The sequence below is a fragment of the Podarcis liolepis genome (assembly GCF_965112155.1).
Source record: "Podarcis liolepis genome assembly, chromosome: 6".
In the NCBI taxonomy this organism is placed as follows: Eukaryota; Metazoa; Chordata; class Lepidosauria; order Squamata; family Lacertidae; genus Podarcis; species Podarcis liolepis.
The window spans coordinates 16,258,011-16,272,929 of NC_139559.1; the positions used below are offsets into that span (position 1 = coordinate 16,258,011).

The 14,919-nt window shown below is 42.8% G+C and overlaps 1 protein-coding gene across 3 annotated transcripts in view; it reads left to right on the forward strand.

Moving 5' to 3' along the window:
* LOC310709012 overlaps positions 1 to 14,919 on the forward strand; it is an 81,722-nt gene that overhangs the window by 46,199 nt on the left and 20,604 nt on the right. For all 3 annotated transcript variants that reach the window (XR_014527289.1, XM_083508062.1, XM_083508063.1), the window contains 5 exons: positions 1,841 to 2,003; positions 4,684 to 4,795; positions 6,288 to 6,378; positions 7,543 to 7,629; positions 10,721 to 10,873. Coding sequence is in view for 2 of the 3 variants with exons in the window: in XM_083508062.1 (XP_083364188.1) it covers positions 1,841 to 2,003; positions 4,684 to 4,795; positions 6,288 to 6,378; positions 7,543 to 7,629; positions 10,721 to 10,873 (606 nt within the window). In the remaining variant the exon portion in view is untranslated. The remainder of the gene's footprint in view (positions 1 to 1,840; positions 2,004 to 4,683; positions 4,796 to 6,287; positions 6,379 to 7,542; positions 7,630 to 10,720; positions 10,874 to 14,919) is intronic.

Below are 14,919 nucleotides of genomic sequence, written 5' to 3' on the forward strand. Positions count from 1 at the left end.
GTAAGCCTCCTTTGCAAAGGAGAGTATTGTGATCATGGTAGGCATTTAATGGAATTAAATTGGCTGGTGGGGAACCTATCCTTGCTGCCTTGAGTTCCTTAGGAGGTAAAATGGGCAAGAGACGAACACCATTGGTTAATAAATGGGAATAATCTATAACCATAGTCCCTATCCTGTTAGAGGAGGGCTGAGCAGAAGCAGCCAGCATTCCACAGATCACGTGACAGGTGGGTGGATCTGGCTACCTGCTAATCAGCTGATGGCATCGGGTGCCAGGTAATGGTAACTTCAATATGCAGCTGCAAGATACTTCCTTTGCAGTCCCAGCTTGAACTGCAAAGAAACACGGCCTGAATTCAAGAAGTCAAACTGCAGCTGCAAAAATTCTACCTCTGCAACTATGGCTTGAATTGCAATGGAATTTTCATTTGAATTCAAGTCAGGTCTGCAAAAGAAGAATCAGGGGTCCATTTAGAGTGAACTCCTGATTCTCCCTTTTGAATATGGTGCTTTTCCAAGTCATGCTTTTACCCATAGCTGAAGTCATCTGATGCTGGGTGATGGACAAGTGGCTGTGGCTTGCCTGACATGGCCCTTGGGCCAAGTGGGAATAACTTGTGGGCCTAATTAGGACCATAGGCCAGAGGTTTCCCACCACTGTCCTAGATATAATGACTCATGATTCATAATCACCCTCTTGCCCATTGAGGGATGTGGTAGCACCAAGCCACAGAGAGGTCATGATCCTATATCGTGAGTCAAGCTCTTTTATGGCCTATTTAGATGGAATCTCCACCCTGCCCCTTGCCCACATACAGTCCCCTGGTAATCATTCAGTTGGAGGAATACAGTGAAAAATACTATGATGGAATTCAAGATCTATGTGGATTCATCAAGAGGAATCCCCAAGCTCTTAGCCCCATGGGAATCTATTGTCTTTTTATGGTTACGACTGTCCATAAAGAATGTCATGACTACCATTTACACATCACAGAGTGACCTCAGGAAGAAGGTACTTGCAATTCCTAGGATTCCTCCTATGTGCTAAGTTAGGTGTTACAATACCCAGTCAGAAACATGGGATCCTACTTGGATGTCCTATAAGATAGTTATACATTCCCTTGGCTCACCAAATCCCATTTTTTGAATCATGGAATTCTCTAGTCTTGGGCTTCTCGGCTAATTATTAGCCAAGTTTGGTCTTCACTCATAATTAGTTTAGCCCCAGTTTCAAAACCAGCATATAACACTTCCATGGTTGACCCCTTCCATTTCTGGCTGAAACTTACCTGGCAGCAGTGGTAAGGAGGGCTGTTGCAACCTTCATTAGGCCATTATTAAGTGACAAGACTGGTGGGAAATGTTGTTTCCATGGCCTTTGAGGTCCTCACAAATATCCTGGAAACTACAGGTCACCGGAAATCAGCTACCAAAAGATACATAGGGTATCTATAATTCTCAGGGTTCCTGGTGCTTTTGCTGCATTAAGGCTACATTTCACCATTGCAGGTATGCTTTTTTACAGGGATGGGGGAATGTGTCAGAGAGGAGTATGAAGGGTCTGCAGGACTCATCATATTCCCTAGTGGTTGGAGCATGTGTTGGGAGTGGGGATACTTCTCATTGCTTTGTGTGTTTATAAAAGCATCCCTGAAAATATGACAAAACCTGGAGCTTGGAATATGTGAGCTTAAAATGAACTAATTTTGGACATGAGCTGAACTGCTTGCAAAGTATCTTGCATTAGGTAAGCTCATTCCAAATCAAGCCTTGGGAACTTGCCCGTCCTAATTATAGAGATGCCATGACATATTTACTTACAGCTTTTTAATATTTTTAGATAGAGAAATCAATCTGGACATCCTGCCACCTGGGCCAGAAAACCATAGATGTGGCTCGGCTTCACAACCAGTTTCGAATTCAAGAAGTGGTGGGAACTCATGGCAATGAGCCTCTCCCGACACAACAAATTATGTTAAACTCAAAAGTTGCACATAACTTCAGTAAGTGTGAAAATGTCACTTTGTTTACTAGGAGTAGCCCCTTACTCGTGAGTCCTAAGATTTTTAAGAGGCTCAGAAGGAAATGCTGTGGAATTTCAATTGAATTTCAATAGTTATGCGAAAAGCAGTCCATCAAATGTTATTCTGTGATCACAGAATCATTGACACAAGAATATAAGGAGAGACCTCTTGATCAGGCCAAAGGTTTACCCAGTCTAGCATTCTGTTCTCCTAGTGATCAAAGAGATGTCTGTGGGAAACCCACAAGCAGTTCATGAGTGCAATAGCTCTCCTGTAACAGATGTTTAAAGGAATACTGTTGTCAGCTGGCTGTTGCGGTTGCTTGAGAGTAACCAGGCAGGACTCCGACCTATGTTTTACAGGCTTTATTTTGGTGCAAACTATTTACAGTGAAGAGCCCAAAGCTCATGTCTGGCTCAATCGCTAGCAGAATCTGGTAATGGTCTTTTTTTGGACCTCCCCAACATAAGAGTTTTGTTACCCCCAAACGTCTCCTCCCCTCTCTGCGCCTCAAACTACTGTGCAGGATGGGCGATGGCAAGGGCGTGTTTCCCTCCTGTCCAGCTTGCGCAGAAGGCTCCCACCAGCATCCTCTGGTCCTTGCACCTCTTCCCCACTGGAGGTGGGGCTTTCCTCCTCCCCAGAAGAGGAACTGCTTCACAAGATTTTCAGAGGCTCTCTGTAACACAACTGCCCTTCTATTTCTCACCTCTGAGCCGATGGCAGTTCCCTAACAACTGTCTTTGATCCTGAGGTAGTACACAACCATCGTGACAAGTAGTCATTGATGGCCTTATCCTCCATTTCTAATCCCCAATTTAAGCCATCCAAGTTGGTGGTCATAACTACATTTAGTGGTAGCAATTTATGTAGTTTAGCTGTGTGCTGTGTCAATGAATGCTTTGTTGTTGTCCTGAATCTCTTGCCATTCAGCTTCATCCGCTGACCCTGAGTTAGGAAGTTGCCTTCTACTGAGTCAGACATTGGTCCCTCTAGCTGAATACTGTCTACACTGACTGGCCGAGTCTTCACAATTTCAGACAAGGGTCACCCCCTGCCTTTTCTGGAGATGCCAGGGATTGAATCTGGGACCTTCAGAATGCAAAGCAGATGCTCTACCGCTGAACTTTGGTCCTTCCCTCAAGTACCAATGGATGAGTCTGTCAACATCAGTTTCTCATTTTTCCAGTTTTTAGTTCTCCGTATTTCTCCATCAAATTGTGATTTTTTTAAAAAATTAATTGTTAATTTTAAAAAATCCACATGAAAATTTGTAGACATTTTGTATTCAGTTTTGACAAATATGCATATTTTTGTAAACAAATTTCTCCCATATATTGCACTTTTGCATGTCATTTTCACTGCTGTGTGCTTTTTAATGCATGCAGGCACACATTTTCTGGTTAGTGGACCGTATTGTAAAATTCAGAGAAGTGCAAAATTCAGAGAAATACAAATTTCAAAGGATAGTTCATGTGTAAGCTTGAAAACTGCACCTTATGTAGTTTCTCATTAAAATACAAACAAAACCAAGTTTCTCCCCCATGCCTACTCAAAAGTAAGCTAAATGCAGCCAAAACAGTTCACCCTGCCCTTTATAATTACTCCAAATTTTCCTTTGCTCTTTGATAATTTTTGAATGCATTTCCCCTCTCAGTATTGGAACATGGTCAAGAAGAAATGGGGGGTAAAATTTTGGCACAACACTCTAAGTGTATGTGTGCTTTATAGTACTTCGCAGGATCCTTTGTAGCACTTGAGGCAGCTGCGCAAGGGGCCTCCAGCAAGCACAATTGGAAATCCTTTGTGTGACGTATAAACCTGTGAAGGATTTGCATGAACTAAAATTGGAAGGGTGTAATCATTATGTTAATTGGGACACCTGGGCTGGGAAATTATTGCATCCATTGACTGACACTAAAGTGGTGGTGGTGGGGAAGTACATGTTAAGATGTTGTTAGTGAGGATAAAGACATCTTTAAACAGTGCTTTCTAATCCTCCAAATTAGTCTTGTTTCTTCCAGGAAATCACTCTTTTCTACTACGCAAATTGGGCAAGCCCCTTCTTTTAGCAAACTTAAGACTCAAAACATGCTTGGGGAAAAACTGGACAAATTCAGGTGTGGGTAATTCAATAAGGGTATCACTTTTCATTCAGAGGCAGTGTACCCCTGTTTACTTGATGCTTTGATCACATGACAGTGAGAGCGATTGTCACCTTTCCACCTTGTTTGTGAGCTCCCAGGGGGAGTTGAGTGGTCACTCTGGAGAACGAAACAGTGGGCTCTGTAAACTCAATCCCAGAATCAGCAGTACATTTTTTGTATACTTAACTAAAATAATTTTCAAAGTAAGGTTTTGAGTGCCATCAGGAGACACTCTCTTGATTTATTCTTCTGACTAATGGATTGACTGCACTTCAATCAAATACATCCATATGGATACATCGATGCCATTCGTACTAGAATGCTAGGATACTATTTGTACAAGATATTAGAGCACTGACTCATCTTAGCTTTTAGTGGGCACAAGCACAAGGTAATTCTGTGGGCTGAACAACAGTATAAATGTCCCAGTGTTCTTTCTCTGCTTCCTCCCCCCCCCCCGCTCCCCTGTGCATTTATCTACAAGTAATCAAAGAACCATTCTCCCCCTCCAGACATTTTTCTTAAAAGTTTCCGCATAAAGCCAAGCCAGCTGAAAGAAAAATTATACATTATACATGAAGACAGTGGTGGACTTAGCATTGAGCAGATTACAGCACTAAGAAGGTAACCTTTTGGATAGAATTCTTTATTTATGATAGATATTACTTTTTGAAAACAGCATCATTTTTGGGCAAATGAAAGGAGAAGCGAAAGGATGTGTTTACTGAAGCACCTGATGTACCTAGCTCCTTGCATTGGAAATTAGGGATGTAACTTAAAAAAAATACATATGCTCTATTACTCATTGTTCTCTGGAGGAACCGTAAGCCACCTTGCTGCTTGTAATGCTGAGCTTTAAGCAAAGTGAGCAACAAAACAATTCGATCCAGTTGAACCAAATGGCTTGGATTTAAAATAAATTAATCCCATGCTTGACATGATTATGGGCCACCCTTTTGCATTATTTCCCCCAACCCATCCAGAGACAGCTTCAAATAACTTTCCACGATGCCTTAGGGACATAGGAAGCCGTCTTCTCCTGAGTTAGACCATTGGGTCCATCTAATGCAGAATTGTCCACACAGATTGGCAACAGCTCTCCAGGGTTCCAGGCAGAGGACATTTCTACCTGGAGATGCTGGGGATTGAACCTGGGGTTTCTGCAGGAGAAGCAGTTGCTTTAGCACTCAGCTATGGCCCTTCCCTGTAATGTGGTTCACCTCTCTCCACTTGCTTTGTGTGCTTGGACCGGGAAGATTCCATGGTGCTGCTTTGCAGACTATCGGAGGCAGGTGAAAGAGGCATGTGGATTTACAGTGGTGCCTTCTGGGTGATGTAGACTCCAACTCCTGCCAGCATAGCCAGAGGTCAGGGATGATGGGAGCTGAAATACAGCAGCATCTGAAGAGCACCGTGGTTGGTACCCCTGAACTACAGTACCTACTCTAGCAGTCACAAGGGGAAGGGAGAATACAGAGACTGCTGAAAGAACTCTCTGTGTGTCAGAACAAGTTTGTGTTGCTTGGTCTAAATAAATAGGGAGGTTTGATTGGTGCCAACTCTCTGTATTCTGAATGCCAAGCAAAGGGCTATTTATTCAACAAGACATTGTTTTAAACTCTGACATTTAACTGTGCTTTTATCTGCTACGTTTATGTTTGTATTGCATTATGGTGGGTATTGTGGCTTTTAAGTTTTGTAAACAGTGCAGGCAATTTGACTATGAGGCAGCATAGAAATGTATTACATCAAACAAACAAATGAACACTGTTAGAATTTGTTCCACCTGTGGGAAGGCCCAATGAAACAGTTCTAGCTGTTGTTGTTTTCCCAATCTGAAGGTGGGCAGAAGAGGAAAAATACACATATGGAATGTAGTTAATTATTCAAGATGGCAGTGGTTAATGAATTTGAAACAAGCCAATACAAAAATGCTATATTTCCCCCCAATTAATTAAAATGGGAAAACGTTCATTGTTGTTTACTCTGGTTTAGCACACAAATGAGCCCATGTTTTAAGTATTCTGTTGAAATTGTTACCATTGTCTGCAAAATGCCCATATTTGACACTGATGTCTTGGAACCAGGAATGCTAATTTGTATCGATTTCCCATAGGTACCAGCCCACCGCGAAAGATATAGAAATGTACATGTCGTTCAAAGGGTCTCCTTCAGACCTGCATCTGGTGGATCAATTTATGCTAGAAGTAAGAAGTATATCTACGGTTTAAGTCGTGGTTTTGTACATGCCATATTGTCTGCTTCTTGCTCTCTGTTGATTTTATGCTGAGTTTAAAACTTGGGAAAATGCAACTCATCGAACTTTCTTGGAACAAAGAAATCCTTTGCAGCAGCTGGGTTGCTTTATTTATTCAAACATCCTGATCTGTCTCCTTAACACAGAAGATTGTGCAAAAGACACAGTGTTAGAGTATTAGAATTAAGTTCAAACTGAAACGTTAAAAAAGCATTTCTAAAATATTTCATTTGTGTTTTTTAAAGTACAGAACAGCAGTTGTGTGACTTAAGGTCAATGCATTGTTGAAGATGCATGTCTATAGCTGATATATCCCAAGGTGGGAGCTTTTACCTAGGGTTATAGTTCAGTACAGATGTGTCTGGTTCCAAGTTTAGCCTCCAACATCTTTGCTGGTGCTATGCCAAAACGTGTCCCCAAATTTCTCAAAAGTTTTCTTCCACTGCAAATGAGGCTGCCTCATTCTCAGGACACTTTAGAATTTTTAAAAACATTTTGTGGCTGTGGAATTGAGCTTTTGTTATTGTTGCAAGGTGGCTGTGGGTAGAATGGGCATATGCATTTTTCCTTTCCATTTCTCCAGCACTTTGTAGTCTCTTGGCTCTCTATGGGAAAAGCTCTGTCATCTTACTCTGAGTAAGCTGGCCATTGAGCAGACTTCAGGGGTTTTCAGGAAACACACAGGAAGGCTGCAGAGTGCAGACCACTGGAGAATTAAACTGAAGACTGAATGAAAGGGCACTCACAAATGCTGCTTCACTACCTTGTAAATGGGTGCCTTGAAAGTGAGAGAAATTCAACAACAACCCTGTAGCTCGTGCTTGGGAATTCCACCAATTTCCCTCTCCCTTTCCATTTTGATCATTTTTGAGCACAATTTTCTCAGGAATTGACGAGCTGGTATCAAATGAATACATTCCATTGGAGCAAGGATTTATGTTTGCTCAGTGGACCTTCCCTTCATCTCCTTCCTCCATGCATACATACTCCAAACCCTCTTCAAATCTGCTTCAGAGGGTTGTGGAAACCCCTAGAACAAGATTTAACAAGGCAGCTTAATTTTTTTTATGTAGGACAACAGGAATCTTTTCTGAGTTTCCTTTCCTTTATGCAGATGTGTAAAATACCTAATTTATGCAAGAAACTTGACCTCTTGCATTCCATTCGTGAACTACCAGAATCCATGGCTGAACTGGGGCCAGTAAGTATCATACCTTGATTTCTGTGGGTAAGCATATTATATTTGTGTGTGTGTGTGCCTTAAATAAATTTAAACACTGAGCTTGCTGTAATCCTATCCATACTTACATTGGATAAAGCCCCTTTGTACTCAGGGGACTGGGATGAATCTGTCAAACTTGCTTTCTCTTGGTGTTTTTGTCCCCCCGCCCCCAGTCGTAATTCCACATTAGCACATCAGTTTGGATAAGCTAAATCGAAGTTATCATTAAGGGAACCTAATGCATGTTATAGCCAAAGATAAACAGGCAAATATAAAATAAACAGAAGAATTATACATTTCAATACGTTCTTTTGTATATGTTACTTGGCTGGAGAACTGCACTGCAAGCTTTGGAGAAGCACAAATTTTGAGGGATGGCTGTATTTTGGTTTGCATTTTGTTCCAGGAAGTGAGAATTAGGTAGGTTCGCCTTTAAATGTGAACTAAACTGAATTCCTGCCCCCCCCCGCCATCCTTACTCTTGAGTCAACATGCTTAGGGATGCACTATAAAGCACCAGATGCCCTCCATGTCAGTTTTAAAAGCCGGCGTGTCTATCTACGTATGTGTGTGAGCAGAGATTTTCCTTGGAAAAAGCAACTCACCCGTCATGTCGTTGACATTCATATTGTAATAATGTGGGCAGCCTGATGTATAAGTTGTCATTTCACTGCATTATTCAAAAGAAATGTGGGGAAAGGTTTTGATGATCTATGTGTTGCTCCTGGATTTGATAGCCAAGAGAGTCACAACTAGCATGAAAGTAAATTTGAGATCGTCTAGATTTTGAAATACAATATGCGCTACCTGCTGGGGTATCTAAAATAGCCTTGGGCAAGTCAAAACCTGAGAGTTCATTAGCGGAAATAGCACCTCCAGAAGGTAATACCTCATGAATGATGACACAGTCCATGCCAATCAACACAGCTGATACCTTGTAGATATTGTTTGAGATTTAATTTTCGAGATATTTGTCATTCTTGTTTACCTATGGAAACACAGTCTAGGTGCCCAAGCAATACATCCAACATTGACTGTTTTGTTTTACATAATAATGAAAATCTGGTTTGGGGCTCAAGGTGTCCACATCTCAAAAAGACTGCCAATCATCCAGTTTGAAGAGGCTGCAGGGAGGGAGCTGAACTTAACCTGAACCCCAAAGGCTGGTTCAAAGGACCTCCTGCATTGTGTCAATTGCAACTAAGCATCAATGCTAAAACCTCTCTGGAGCCTTGAACCTGAACTAGAGCCAATTGCTCCCAGATACTGGTTGAAAATAACAGCTCTCTGTTGGGTGCTCCCAATGTCATTCTATTTTTGGAAAAGCAGGTATGGGGCACCGGTTTTGATTGGGGTCACAGCATGAGGAGAGACACACTTTTCCCCACACCATAGCCCTGGTCCAGATTACATACACCCCTTATTTAATTGGAGCTGCTATAACTTGTGGATGGGAAAATATGAAAAATTAATTTTTAAAGTCCACATGTTTCTCCCTCTATGGCTAATAGCAGCTCTAGGGAGGCAATCCTTCTTTAATTAATGAGCTCAATATAAGGAAGGGCGAAAAATATACATCCATATTGGGAGAGACAAAAGAAATAAAGAAAAAAGAATAACCAACCCAACAAGATCTGAACAAGTTAAAATTGCACACCCTTTTTTCATTATGGAAATCAGTTTTGAAAGAGCACACTGGGGTCAAAATAAGAATGTGTTGGGATTATTGACAAGTGTGCACTGGGAGAGTAAGAGAGAGTAACCTTTTGCACCCTGTTTTTGCCCTACTGTGTAGTTGCAGAAGTAGTGATTTGCACAAACCCTCCATAGGAAGACACCTGTGGTCTGGGTGCAGGGGGGCATATGATTATGCACATAAGAGGCAGATAAGACAAGCTACTGCCTGTATTGAATATTCAGGCTGCTATTTCTTCCTGCTGATTTTTGAAACTAACAGTGTATCTCTTTGAGAACACAAAGCATGAAATGACTGGCACATTACCTGCCAATAATGTGTCAAAGGCCATCAAAGGCTGCTATTTCTAAGCAAAAGCAACTTTGCAAAGGGGTAACATGAAGTGGAAAAGTGGCAGCAATGGTGGCATATTAACCTTTTCCTTGCCTGTTGGTTTTCTGCTCAGAGTTGCCCTTTCACAGCTCTTATTCTGCCTGTGAGGTCCAAAAAGCAGACTTTTTTTTCACAGATCCTTCAATCTGTGTCTGTCACCCTACAGGGAAGGGGAGGGAAGATTAGGAACAAAGAAGCAGCACGAAGAGTCCAGTTACCCCTTCTCACCACCTTTACTGCTCCAAATTGCCCTTTCTGAAGCTGCTATTGTATGTAATTACTTTCCAAGTCAAGTGTAGCCAACATGGTGCCCACAGGACTAACAGAAAAGCAGCCTTGCAGGACAAATGGGGAGGCCTGTGGGGCAATCTTGGTCTACCAGTTTCCTCGCCTGTTATAGCACAAAAGTGCCTCTCCACATAGCAATAAACGTATTAATATTAGGGAAGCATTGCAGGAACAACTAATAATTGAGAGCCAGTGTGGTGTAGTGATTAAGAGTGGTAGACTCATAATCTGGGGAACCGGGTTCACATCTCCGCTCCTCCACATGCAGCTGCTGGGTGACCTTGGGCTAGTCACACTTCTCTGAAGTCTCTCAGCCCCACTCACCTCACAGAGTGTTTGTTGTGGGGGAGGAAGGGAAAGGAGAATGTTAGCCGCTTTGAGACTCCTTCGGGTAGTGATAAAGCGGGATATCAAATCCAAACTCTTCTTAATAAAGTGGTCCAGTATAAATCTACTGCTAATCCACTATTATTGCATCAGTGACATGTTGCACAATGTGCCCACAAGCGAATGCCGAAGATCCCTGCCATTACAGTGTGTGAGAATGTAGCAATCTTGACTATGAAGTCTTCATGGCAGATCCCTACAGAAGCCCTTTTTATGGCTTGAGATTCCCATGGTCTAGATTAATTCCTGACTGACCAGAAACAATGCAGAGAGCCCCATTTAGTCACCCGTGACAATTTAATCAAACGATGCCTCCTTGTGTTCCAGCTCATAAACCAGAAGATCAGGGCATGCAAACAGCTGCAGGACAACCCGAGATTTGTTGCTGTGCTGGAATATATCTTAGCCATTGGGAACTACTTAAATGAAAATGCTGGGAGAGAGAAGGCCAAAGGCTTTCAGCTGTCTTCTCTGGCTAAAGTAAGTGGTTTTGCTGGGGAAAGGCTTGGATTGTAGGAGAGTACAATTTCCCTTAAAAAAAGTGTGTAAATCTCTCTCTTTTTCTCCTGAGTGCAGATAAATAATACAGCAATGTCATTCCCTTCAGATGAATGTTTTCTAGATGCTCCAAACCCCTCAAAGAAATGCTGAGACTCAGTGCAAACTATTCTGGCAAACTCCAGACCCTCCAAGTGTCCCTATTTCCCAGGGACAGTCCCAAATCTGCAGAAGCTGCCTTAGTTCCTGGTTTGATACTGGAACGTCCTGCTTTTCCTTAGGACGTCTCCTATTTTCATTGGAGAAATGTTGGAGGGTATGGAGTTATGTGATCCCTGAGCCAAGGAGATAAGTTACTATACAACCTTTAGGAGACATCTGAAGGCAGCCCTGTATAGGGAAGTTTTTTAATGTTTAATGCCTATTGATATATATATATATATATATATATATATATATATGCTTTCGTAGATTTTCACGGGTACAGGAATGCAGGTTTTGGTGTCTTCGGGTGTCTTCCCGTGTAAGAGTTGGGGTGTCTAGGCGACGTTTCGACGAGGTCTCACTCGTCATCTTCAGGCTGGTGCTTTCGGCTTCTTGTTACTAGAACAGAGCAGGATCTCAGTGTTTGAGTTCCTATAAATACTGTTGAGGGGGTGTGGTGTATAGCCTCCAACGTTCTGGGCAGAGAGGAGGTTCCCAGGTTAGTGTGCCTTTTCTTCTTTTGTTCCTTAATTACTTGAGGGATATCTTGAGTTATTTCTTGAGTGATATTCTGAGTACCACTTAGGTGGGTCATTAGGTGTGGATTAGTTGCTAAAGCTTTCGTGTCTTGACCTCTTGAGCTTGTGAAGAGTTTTTCTGAGAAGATGGCTGTACTGCACTTAGTTGTGCTCTGGCTTGGCTTCGTGTATAGGGGCGAGCTGTGGTTTTGTGCCCTGTGCCAGCCAGATCTGTGTAGGGATTGCAGGGGGGTGCAGCATCCGGAGGTGCCACTATGGTTTGGTTACTGGATGGTGTCTGTGATTTATCTGTGGAGAGGGTCTGGGTTTGGGTCTGGTGTGGTTGATTGGTGATGGCGTTCTGTGTGCCTCTGGTTCTGGTGTCGGTTTTTGTGGGGAGGGCTAATTTCCAGATGTCTGGCAGGCGGGACGTGTCGTCACGCTTGTTCATGTTGTGAGGGTGTTTCTCTATCTCGATGGCTTCCATGATAATTCTCTTGTGGTGATGTTCCATGTTAAAGAGCAATTTGGAATCTGCAAAATTAATTTCGTGTCCTGTTTCTTTCATGTGTTGGAAAAGAGAGGAAGTTTTTTCTTCTTTTTTGACGGCATTCTTGTGTTCTGCGATACGTGCATTTATTCGTCTGTTTGTTTGTCCAATGTACGTGGCTGGGCAGACTTTGCAGGGTATTTCATAGACCCCTTGGTTTTCCAACTGGATTTTATCTTTGGGGTTTCTGAGGATATTGGCTATTTTTTGGTTGGTGCAAAAGGCTGTTTTGATATTGTGTTTATGGAGGATTTTGCTAATTTTATCTGTAGTGCCCTTGATATAAGGAAGGAGGGCCATGCCATTGTTTTCTTCTGTGTCTTGGTTTTTGGGGGGTGTTTCTTTTTGGATTAGCTTCGTAACCCTGTTTTGCTGGTATCCATTGGCGATTAACACATTTGAGAGATTCTGTAACTCAGTTGTCAAGTGGTCTTTGTCAGCCAGGCGTTTGGTTCTGGAGATGAGAGTCTTGGCTACGGAGTTTATTTGTGCAGGGTGGTGGTGTGATTGTGCATGTAAGTAGCGGTTGGTGTGTGTTTTTTTCCGGTAGATAGTGTGTCCTAGGGAGCCATCAGGTTTTTTGTAGATTAGGACGTCAAGGAAGGGAAGTTGGTTGTTGGCTTCTATTTCCATAGTGAATTGTATTTTGGGGTGTAGGCTGTTGAGATGTGTGAGGAAGCTATCTAGTTTTTCTTTCCCGTGTGGCCAAATTACAAAGGTGTCGTCAACATATCTGAGCCAAAGTTTGGGTTTGTGTTCTGACTTGTCTAAAGCATTGGTTTCAAAGTGTTCCATGTACAAATTTGCGATGACCGGTGAGAGGGGTGATCCCATAGGTGCTCCTTCTATCTGTTTGTATCTTTGTCCATTGTGGATGAAGTACGTGTTGGTTAGGCAGTGGTTGGTCAGGTCCAGGATGTATTCGGGGGGATTGTATTTGTTTTGAATGGCTGTCAAGGCTTCATTAATGGGCGCTTGTGTGAAGAGAGATGCAACATCGAAGCTCACAAGTAGGTCATCGGGATGTAGGTTTTGCTTCTTTATTGTTTCTATGAACTGGAAGGAGTTTGTAACGTGTGAAGCGATGGATTCTGCATAGGGCTGAAGTTGCTTAGCGAGAAATTTAGCGAGATTTTGTAGAGGTGAGCCTATGGAGCTGACTATTGGTCTGAGTGGTGTTCCTTCTTTGTGTATCTTGGGGAGACCGTAGAGTTTGGGGCATCTGGATGATTTTTCTCTGGGGATGATTCTTAGCTGGATTTCTTCACTGATAGGAGAGGCTTTTATTTTGGATTTTGTGGTTTTTTCCAGATAGGTGGTGGGATCTGTTTTTATAGGTTGGTAGGTAGGGTCTTGGAGTAGATTTGATAGTTTTGCTTGGTAGTCCGATGTGTTCATCACAACAGTGGCATTACCTTTGTCTGCTGGGAGAATGATTATGTTGTTGTCTTTCCTCAGGTTGGTGAGTGCTTTCTGTTCTTCTTTGTGTAAATTGCTTCTGGGTGGTTTGCTGGAGCAGAGGATGTTGGTGACTTCAAGTCTGATTTTATTGGCTTCATCTGGGTTGATTTTGGTTAGGCTAGCTTCGACTCCGCATATGATGTTTTCCGTGGGGATGCGTCTCGGGGCGACTGCAAAGTTGAAACCTTTGGAGAGTACTTTGGTTTCAGTTGAGGTGAGGATCCTGTCTGATATGTTATGTACTGTTTGTTTCATGGGTTGTTGTGGAGGGTGGCTGGGCTTCTGGCGTTTCTCTAGTTTGTGGAGTTTGTTGGTGTGTCTGTCTGTCTTATGTGAGGTCTCAGTTTCAGCTCTCCAGACGGCTAGTTGTTTGCATTTGTCCCAGAGTGCAGGGTGGATTTTGTTACAGAGTTTGAGGTGAAGAGTGAGCAGATCTTTGTTGGTTTGGTTTAGTAGGTATCTTTTCTTATGTATTTCGTTTCTGATTAGGGATAGTTCAGTTCGTTTCAGGATCCTTTCGGTAGCTGGGGTTTTAGAGTGGAATTTAAGTTGGAAGCATGTGGGAATTAAGTTGTTGTCTCGGCAGTTGCGTAGGAACAAGAGATCACATAAGATGGTGGCTCTTCGGATTTCTAGTTTCTCGTAGGTTCTTGTCAGCTGGAAGGTTTCCTCCCCGTAGAGGTGAGATATTTGCTTTCGTAGATTTTCACGGGTACAGGAATGCAGGTTTTGGTGTCTTCGGGTGTCTTCCCGTGTAAGAGTTGGGGTGTCTAGGCGACGTTTCGACGAGGTCTCACTCGTCATCTTCAGGCTGGTGCTTTCGGCTTCTTGTTACTGGAACAGAGCAGGATCTCAGTGTTTGAGTTCCTATAAATACTGTTGAGGGGGTGTGGTGTATAGCCTCCAACGTTCTGGGCAGAGAGGAGGTTCCCAGGTTAGTGTGCCTTTTCTTCTTTTGTTCCTTAATTACTTGAGGGATATCTTGAGTGATTTCTTGAGTGATATTCTGAGTACCACTTAGGTGGGTCATTAGGTGTGGATTAGTTGCTAAAGCTTTCGTGTCTTGACCTCTTGAGCTTGTGAAGAGTTTTTCTGAGAAGATGGCTGTACTGCACTTAGTTGTGCTCTGGCTTGGCTTCGTGTATAGGGGCGAGCTGTGGTTTTGTGCCCTGTGCCAGCCAGATCTGTGTAGGGATTGCAGGGGGGTGCAGCATCCGGAGGTGCCACTATGGTTTGGTTACTGGATGGTGTCTGTGATTTATCTGTGGAGAGGGTCTGGGTTTGGGTCTGGTGTG